Genomic DNA, 9,772 nt, shown 5'->3' on the forward strand with positions numbered 1-9,772 from the left:
CATTTATATTTGCATCAGAAAGAGTAAAATACCTAGGAATAAATCTAACTAAGGAGACAAAAGACTTGTACTTGGAAAACTATAAGATGACACAAATACAGTAGATGGAAAGATAGATTGTGCTCATGGATTGAAAGAATTAATATTGTTTAAATGACCAAACTACCGAAGGCAATCTACAGATTCAATGCAATCCCTATCAAAATGCCAAAAGCATTTTTCATGGAATAAGAACAAATACTACATCAAACTAAAAAGCTTTTGTACACTGAAGGAAACTATCAACAAAACAAAAACACAGCCTACTGAATGGGAGAAGATATTTGCAAATGATATATCTTATAAGGGTTTAATATCTAAAATATACAAAGCACTCATACAACTCAACATCAAAAAAAAACAAACAACCTGAGACTTCCCTGGTGGTCCAGTGGTTAAGAATCTGCATTCCAATGCAGGGGATGTGGGTTCGATCCCTGGTCCGGGAACTAAGATCCCACATGCCACGGGGCAACTAAGCCCGCACGTCACAACTACTGAGCTCGTGCGCTTCAACTAGAGCCCGTGTACCACAACCTACAGAGCCCATGCGCCCTGGAGCCCACGTGCCACAACTAGAGAGAAGCCCGCGCATAGCAACGAAAGATCCCATGTGCTGCAACTAAGACCCAACTCAGCCAAATAAATAAATAAATACTAAAAAAAAAAAAAAAAAAAGGTAGAGGATCTGAAAAGACATTTTTCCAAAAAAGGACATACAGATAGGCAACAGACACATGAGAAGACGCTCAAGATCACTAATCGTCAGGGAACTGAAAATCAAAACCACAATGAGATGTCACCTCACATCTGTCAGAAGGGCTATTATCAAAAAACAACAAAATAGAAGTGTTGGTGAGGGTGTAGAGAAAAGGGAACCCTTGTGCACTGTTGGTGGGAATGTAAATGTCTAGAGCCCGTCAAATAATTGTTTCCTAAAGTTGCTCCAGTTAGTTGTTTTCTTCCCTATTGCCTTCAGTGTGGTGATGCTATTCATTTGTCATACTGTTGGGTTCATCTGTTACTGTTTGAATAACTTTGGGTGTTCCCCCTGCATCCTGGTTGCATCTATTTATTTAGTCAGCTTCGGAGTATGTGAAATATTGTCATATCTCTATGAGTCAGAGCTACGCAAAAAGTCAGAGAAATTCCAATGGTCTTTCTCTTCTCCACCCTGTCTTCGTTTCCCTTTCTTTCTGCCTTGTTCACACCTACCCCCTGTAGATAACCAATCCCATTAGCTTCTGGTTTATTTTTACTGTATTCCTTCTGCTCAAATGAGTAGATACATGCGTATTTTATTATGTCCCTTTGAAAAACATATTTATCTTTTTTTTTTAAACAAGCTCTGGCCAGTTTTATTAAAGAAAAATTGTACATGATTTACTTTTCACCAGTCTGTCTGGCATGCTTCTAATGATATCAGAATCACCTGGATCAATGATAGCAAGTGTGCATAATCTGTAGTATTTTCCACACGCTGTGCCCAATTCAATATTATTGCCACTGTAGTGATGGACACCAGTTTTGGCCAACATGGCATAATACTCTATTTCAGATTTCCTCAAGGCTGGGCAGTTGTTGGCGAGGATGACCAGTTTCGCTTTGCCGTGTCGGATTATTTTCAGAGTCTGCTTGTACCCCAGCATGTACTTTCCACTTTTCATAACCAGTTGGAGCCTAGAGTTGATCGACTCCAGTGACTTTTTCGTCTTCTTTGCGGCCACCATCTTCCTGCCTTAGGTGCGGGACGGCCCCAGCCCACTGCAGCCTCCAAGATGGCCGGAGAGCAAGAAAGGGCCATATTTATCTTGATAGACATTTCTCCCAAGAAGATACACAGATTGCCAACAAACACATGTAAGGATGCTCAACATCACTAATCATTAGAGAAATGCAAATCAAAACTACAATGAGGTATCACCTCACACCAGTCAGAATGGCCCTCATCAAAAAATCTACAAACAATAAATGCTGGAGAGGGTGTGGAGAAAAGGGAATCCTCTTGCACTGCTGGTGGGAATGTAAATTGATACAGCCACTATGATGAACATAGTGGAGGTTCCTCAAAACATAGTATGGAGGTTCCTCAAAAAACTGAAAATAGAATTACCATACAACCCAGCAATCCCACTACTGGGCATATACCCTGAGAAAACCATAATTCAAAAAGAATCATGGGGCTTCCCTGGTGGCGCAGTGGTTGGGAGTCCGCCTGCCGATGCAGGGGACATGGGTTCGTGCCCCGGTCCGGGAAGATCCCACGTGCCTCGGAGCGGCTGTGCCCGTGAGCCATGGCCGCTGAGCCTGCGCGTCCAGAGCCTGTGCTCCGCAATGGGAGAGGCCACAACAGTGAGAGGCCCACATACAGCCAAAAAAAAAAAAAAAAAAGAATCATGTACCACAATGTTCATTGGAGCTCTATTTACAATAGCCAGGACATGGAAGCAACCTAAGTGTCCATTGACAGATGAATGGATAAAGAAGATGTGGCACATATACACAATGGAATATTACTCAGCCATAAAAGGAAACGAAATTGAGTTATTTGTAGTGAGGTGGATGGACCTAGGGACTGTCATACAGATTGAAGTAAGTCAGAAAGAGAAAAACATATACTATATGCTAACACATATATATGGAATAAAAAAAAAAGTTCTGAAGAACCTAGGGTTAGGACAGGAATAAAGACACAGACAAAGAGAATGGACTTGAGGACATGGGGAGGGGGAAGGATAAGCTGGGAGAGTGGCATGGACATATATACACTACCAAATGTAAAATAGATAGCTAGTGGGAAGCAGCCGCATAGGACAGGGAGATCAGCTTGGTGCTTTGTGACCACCCAGAGGGGTGGGATAGGGAGGGTGGGAGGGAGACGCAAGAGAGAGGTGATGTGGGGATGTATATATATGTACAGCTGATTCACTTTGTTATACAGCAGCAACTAACACACCATTGTAAAGCAATTATACTCCAATAAAGATGTTAAAAAAAGAAAAAAAATATTTATCTTGAAAATATTTTGCAAATGTTTCTATAAGGTAAATTCCAAGCCTGAGATTTCTGGTGTGTGTTGCATATGTTTCTTGAATTATGCAATTTGCCTCCGCATAGTGGGGTAGGTGCTCAGTGAATATTTGGGGAATGAATGATTTCTTGGCTTGACACTAACGCACTGTATGATTTGGGGAAAGTCTCTTCGTGCTTCTGGACTTCCGTTATTACAACTTTGTAGGCAAGGGAAGGCTCTTCCAGCTCCGATGTTATAGCACACTGTGATGAAGGCAGCAAAATGTACAAGCACACCTCGTTTTATTGCCCTTCACAGATTTTGCATTTTTTTTTTTTTTTACAAATGGAAGGTTTGTGGCAACCCCGCATCAAGTGTGTCTATCGGTGCCATTTTTCTAACAGCACTTGATCATTTCATGTCTTTGTGTCACATTTTGGTGATTCTCCCAAAGTTTCAAACTTCTTCATGATTTATTTTTTAACATCTTTACTGGAGTATAATTGCTTTAAAATGGTGTGTTAGTTTCTGCTTTATAGCAAAGTGAATCAGTTATACATATACATATGTTCCCATATCCCTTCCCTCTTGCGTCTCCCTCCCTCCCACCCTCCCTATCCCATCCCTCTAGGTGGTCACAAAGCACGGAGTTGTGATCCGTTATCTCTGATGTTACTACCATGACTCTCTGAAGGCTCAGAGGATGGTTAGCATTTTTAAGCAATAAGTTATTTTTTAACTAAGGTACACATTTTTAAAGACATAATGCTATTGCACACGTAATAGACTATGGTATAGTGTAAACATAACTTTTATATGCGCTGGCAAAGCAAACAATGTGTGCGACTCGCTTTATTGCAACGTTGGCTTTATTGTGCGATACACGCTTTGCTCTAATGATCTGGAACCCAACCCGAAATATCTCTGAGGTCTGCCTGTGTCTTTGGCCTTTTCCCTCCCAGCCTTTCATGATTCCCCCCACTTCTTGCTACCCTCTGTTCCATCTCCATAAACAATAACAAAAAAACAATAACAGCCACAGTAACGATGGCTACAACTATTCATTGAGCACTTGCCTCGTGCACTAATCTCCTTCAGTCCTCACAAAAACCACCTGTGAGAGGAACTGTTATGATTCCTATTTTAGGGGCGAGGAATTTAAAGCCAGGGAGGTTTCAGTAACTTGCCTAAGGCTGCATCTTTCTAAATTGGGAGCAGGACTTGAACTCTTAGCTGTCTGACGTCTGAGTGCACGTGGTCGTGCACTTGGCAAACCTTTCTCCCTGTCCCCGTGGCGCATTCCTGTAAGCTTGGTTCTTAACAGATCGTTGACCAAATCTCCCATGCCGGGCATTTCCCATTCCTGGTGAATATAAATAGCTGTTCTACTCGCAGGCCAGTCAAAGCCTTTCTCCTTCATGGCTACTCAGGTCTGTACTGGGCTCTGTGATTTTCAACAGAGGATGTCGACTCGCCTGGACTCATGTCAGCACAAAACTGGTTTTGTTCTTGCAACATTCGTAACATCCCATGTATTAATTCTTTGGGCCACACCTTAAGTAGTGTCACCCTTGGGTTTTCAGAGGCAATGTGCCCCCAGAGGGTCTTTCTTCTTAGGAGCAAAGAGGCTCGCAGCCTGGAAAGCATCCATGGACCAAAAGGTGGCTCTGACAGTGAGGACTTCTGGCCCTGGAAGAGTTGTCAGGAGTAGGTCAGGGCAGCAGGACCTGCCTGGCCCCCTGTGTGTCACATGCAGTCAAAGTTGCTTCTGTGGCTGGTTTGAGAGGCAGATGATCCCCTTTCTGTACGGGGTGAGGGAGCTTGGTCTCAGCTGCATTTCCTTTGGCTCAAGAGGCAAGGGCTAAACGTGGTTTCACTTGTACCTATTATTAGAAAATGTCCCCTGGCAAGGCAGTACAGGAAATGCACAAAGGTCCCAGAGCTAAGGAGGCTCTCTCAGGGCACCTTTTTTTTTTTTTTTTTTTTTTTTGCGGTACACGGGCCTCTCACTGCTGTGGCCTCTCCCGCTGCGGGGCACAGGCTCCAGACGCGCAGGCTCAGCGGCCATGGCTCACGGGCCCAGTCCCTCCGTGGCATGTGGGATCTTCCCGGACCGGGGCACGAACCCGTGTCCCCTGCATCGACAGGCGGACTCTCAACCACTGCGCCACCAGGGAAGCCCCGAGGACACCTCTTTTCGATGATAAATGCTGCCCAGGGCTGCTGCCTCACATAACTCCTGAGGCTCTGTTCATATAGAAAGAAGCAATTCGACTCCAATAAAGATCTGTTTAAAAAAAAAAAAGAAAAATGATTGTACATGAAGTACTAAGAATGCTGCACTGTTGGCCTCCATGCTGGTAGAGGCCCCGGAAATCCTGCTTCCATTTCCTGAGCCAAAAATGAAGGCTTAGTTCTGCTGAAAATGAGGAAAAGAGAGAATTTTAAGAAACGCTCTGGCCTCCAAATTCTTGCAATTCCTGCAGTTTTCAAAAGGTCTTAATGAAAATTAGTACCGAAAAAACTGTTTGAAAAAAAACAAGAGAGAAATGTCCTGATCAGTTCTTTTCAGGAAATTCCAGGTTAAATAAACTGGAACAGAGTCCTCTGCTACAGGACTTATCAGAGCCTTTCATATACTGAAGACTCTAAATCCAAGAGGAAGAGAGGGGCTATGTGCTCGTCCGGAGCCTGTGCTCCGCAACGGGAGAGGCCGTGACAGTGAGAGGTCCGTGCGCTACGATGAAGAGCGGCCCCCGCTCGCCACAACGGGAGAAAGCCCTCCCACAGAAACGAAGACCCGACACAGCCAAAAATAAATAAATAAATAAAGTTATTAAAAAAAGAAAAAGAGAGGGTCTATGACATTTCTCAAACTTGTTTCACTACAGAATTTCCTTTTCCCTCTTTTCTGAAACTAACATTTCAGGAAACACATTGGGAAACTCTGGTGTAAGAATGTGTTTTCCCCCCAAAAGTCAACTTTCCTCAAGGATGTGTAGAAAACATCATTGTCTCCCTCGCGTCCCTCTCAGCTTGAAGCACTGTTCCCATCCCTGAGACAGCCCAGCCCACCCAGACCACGGGTCCTGGAATAAACTGTAGTATTTGTTGAATTCTAGTATGAGTGGTGGCTCAGCTTGTCCAGTCTGTGTGGCTGAGATGCCTCAGTTCCCTACTTAGTGCTGTCGCTCCCAGCCTGAATGGGACTATCAGGAAACTGCTATAAAGGGTATGACTCCATAGACTTCTGTTCTAAGCTGGGCTCTGACCCTCCCCCGTCTACCCCACCCTATACCCTATGATCTACTGCACTGTTTTGCTCAAGCTTTGACATTAAACAGAAATGGGTTCTCGTTTTGACTCTGCCACTCCCCAGCCATAAGAACTCGGGTGTTATAAGACCCCTTTTGGGGTCTTAATTATGCCCACATTATCAGACTAGTACTAGATAAAGTATGTGATGAGCTTAGGCCAGTGCTAGGCACACAGTAGGTCTCATAAGTCCTCTCTGGTTGAGCGATCCCAGCTACACTACTGACTGGCTGTGTGTCCTTGTGCAATGGACTTCTTTTTTGGTTTTTGACATTGAAAATAGAAATATCACTTTTATTGACAAGATAGGGCCACAATGGGCAGCTCCACAGAACACAAATAAGCAGTCCCAAGGTAAGAGTGTAAAATTGCTTCAGACAGGTTAATATTCTTCACCCTCGTCTTCTCCCTCAGCGCTATTGGCTCCAGCCCCCTCATAATCCTTCTCAAGGACAGCCATATCCTCACGGGCCTCAGAAAACTCTCCTTCCTCCACGCCCTTACCCACGTACCAGTGAACAAAGGGACGCTTGGCATACATCAGGTCAAACTTGTGGTCCAGGCGAGCCCAGACCTCAGCGATGGCTGTGGTGTTGCTCAGCATGCACACAGCTCGCTGTACTTTGGCCAGGTCTCCACCAGGCACCACAGTGGGAGGCTAGTAATTAATGCCAACCTTGAAGCCAGTGGGGCACCAGTCCACAAACCGGATGGTATGCTTAGTCTTGATGGTGGTAATGGCAGCATTGACATCTTTGGGAAACATATCGCCACTGTACAACCGGCAGCAAGCCAGTGCAATGGACTTCTTGACCCTGAGCTTCAGTTTTCTAATCCCTAGGGTAAGAATGATCATGCATATTTCAGCAAGCCATTGGGAAGTTGAACAAGATAATGCATGCAAATGCTCTTTGGAAGCTATGCAGTCCTGTATAGTTATAATAACCATGGTAACAACAATGCACTAGTGAAATGTAAAGTGGCTACACCACCAGGAACCCATTCTAAATCCCTGAGGAATTCTGTGTGCTTGGCACTAATTCCTATGGACTGACAACCATTCATCCCACAGATGCTGTGAGCTGCCAACTCTAGGCCAGATTTCAAGCTTAGGCTGGGGATACCTATCAAGAACTGGGAAAAGTATGAGATTTTGCCCTACTTGTGAGCTAACTTGGGTGCCCACAGAAAACACAAGAGCCTTGGGTCAGAGACAAAGCACTTTATTGCTCACGACATGGCAAATGGCACAAACATCAGCATATTTGCCCCAGTTCCTCTGGCCCCCGAGTCCCACGGCGGTAAGGCTGCCTGATTTAAAAAATAAACAGAGGGCACCTGGTTAAATTTGAATTTTAGATAAATGATAAATAGCTTTCTTTAGTACGTCTCAAATATTGCATGGGACATACCTATACTAAAAAGTAGTCACTGGGAATTCCCTGGTGGTCCAGTGGTTAGGACTACATGCTTTCACTGCCGAGGGCCTGGGTTTGATCCCTGGTCAGGGAACTAAGATCCCACAAGCCTCACCGCATGGCCAAGAAAAAAAAATTTTTTTTTTCTTCCCTGTGGTATGCGGGCCTCTCACTGTTGTGGCCTCTCCCATTGCGGAGCACAGGCTCCGGACGCACAAGCCCAGTGGCCATGGCTCACGGGCCCAGCTGCTCTGCGGCATGTGGGATCCTCCCGGACCGGGGCACGAACCCGTGTCCCCTGCATTGGCAGGCGGACTCTCAACCACTGTGCCACGAGGGAAGCCCCAATTTTTTTTTTTAATTAAAAAAAAAATGTAGTCATTGTTTATTCGAAACTCAAACTTACAAGGGTGTCCTATATTTTAATAGGCAAGTCTAGACAAGGATGACAGAGATGGGTCCAGCTGGATGCTTCACATTCAGTGGGTTGCAATACAAGAGATGAACACCAAGCTTTTATAGTGGGCAGTAAGCTTGCCTGGCCTTTGATTCAGAGAGAAAGACTCTCTCCATCTTCCAAGGCTGTTTGCTATACAAACATTCTTGAAAAGATAATCTAGGGCTTCCCTGGTAGCGCAATGGTTAAGAACCTGCCTGCCAATGCAAGGGACATGGGTTCGAACCCTGGTCCAGGAAGATCCCACATGCTGCAGAGCGACTAAGCCCGAGCGCCACAACTACTGAGCCTGCGCTCTAGAGCACGTGAACCACAACTACTGGAGCCTGTGTGCCACAACTACGGAAGCCCGTGCGCCTAGAGCCCGTGCTCCACAACAAGAAAAGCCTCTGCAGTAAGCCTGCGCACCGCAATGAAGAGTAGCCCCTGCTCACCGCAATTAGAGAAAGCTCGTGCACAGCAACAAAGACCCAACACAGCCAAAAATAAATAAATTAATTAAAAAAAAAAAGATAGTCTAGAACAAACAGTTGTCAGTGTCTCTACTTGCAAGATTTGAGAAACCCATGGAGATTCATCTCCTAAAGTATCCCGGGTGAACAGGTGTGGGGAAGAGGGCATGGCTGTGGTTTCTGTTCCCTGGAGTCAGTATCCTGAGATAAATGCTTGTCAGGGGGGCTTGGTTCCACCCATTTTCTCTCCCTAACCTCCCTCCCCCACTCCCTGTTACAGTATGCCTCCTTTGCAGGAGGCATATGATAATATGATAATTCAGGTGCAGTTCTAACAAAGTAAGAGATGGATGCAGGAATTCCCTGGCAGTCCAGTGGTTAGTACTCAGCACTTTCACTGCCGTGACCCGGGTTCAGTCCCTGGTCAGGGAACTAAGATCCCCGCAAGCCGCATGGCGCTGCTGGAAAAAAAAAGAGAGAGAGAGAGATGGATGAGAATATATACCCTCCCCCTTTCCGTTCATCCAGCAACTGTTTGTCCAGTGCCTACGGTGCATGGTTCAGGTGCCAGTCTGGGCACTGGGGCTGCAGTAGGGCAGGAGACTCACCGAGAGAAAAAATGACTGCTCCTTTCTGTAAGGAAACAGCTCCACTGGTGAAGCCCCTGCTCAGTTCTCTGCCTGGGGGGCCTCAGCTGCAGCCACATGGGTCTGTTCTCCGACCCCCCTCGTGTGTCTCCACACGACTTTGCTTCCACTGCAGCCGCTGCCTGGCAATGCCTCCTCTTCACCCCTTCCCTCCTGCTGATATCCTGCTTTTTTTGGGAGAATTTCCCCTCAAATCCCTCCGCCTCCAAGAACCTTCCTCAGAATGATGCTTCCTTGCTTCACGCTCCCACTTATGTTTCAGCCTCCCTTTGAGCACCGTTGATACATAGCCTGCTCTGAATCACAAGTACAGGGAGGGGCCCAGAGCCTGGACTCTGAGGTCAGACCACCTGGGTTCCAGGCCAGCCTCAGCCATCGTAAAGCTGAGCAACCCTGGGAAAATCACACTGCCTCTCTGGGCTTTGCCTCTC

At 45.8% G+C, this 9,772-nt stretch overlaps 2 protein-coding genes across 2 annotated transcripts; both read right to left on the reverse strand.

Annotated features, from left to right (window-relative positions):
• Window positions 1–1,422: 1,422 nt before the first annotated feature.
• LOC307054319 (large ribosomal subunit protein eL30-like) lies at window positions 1,423–1,812 on the reverse strand (the record flags this gene model as incomplete). Its single annotated transcript, XM_079705950.1, is given in 2 exon segments — window positions 1,423–1,442; window positions 1,445–1,812. Coding segments are annotated over 2 exon segments (345 nt in total). The 5' UTR covers window positions 1,770–1,812.
• A 4,937-nt stretch (window positions 1,813–6,749) lies between these two features.
• LOC307054773 (tubulin alpha chain-like) lies at window positions 6,750–7,133 on the reverse strand (the record flags this gene model as incomplete). The annotated part of the gene is made up of 2 exons (XM_079706668.1): window positions 6,750–6,983; window positions 7,044–7,133. 2 exons carry the CDS (start codon window positions 7,131–7,133, stop codon window positions 6,750–6,752), a joined length of 324 nt encoding a protein of 107 aa, XP_079562794.1.
• Between the last annotated feature and the right edge of the window lie 2,639 nt (window positions 7,134–9,772).

Source organism: Hyperoodon ampullatus (genome assembly GCF_949752795.1).
Source record: "Hyperoodon ampullatus genome assembly, chromosome: 6".
NCBI classification, from domain to species: domain Eukaryota; kingdom Metazoa; phylum Chordata; class Mammalia; order Artiodactyla; family Ziphiidae; genus Hyperoodon; species Hyperoodon ampullatus.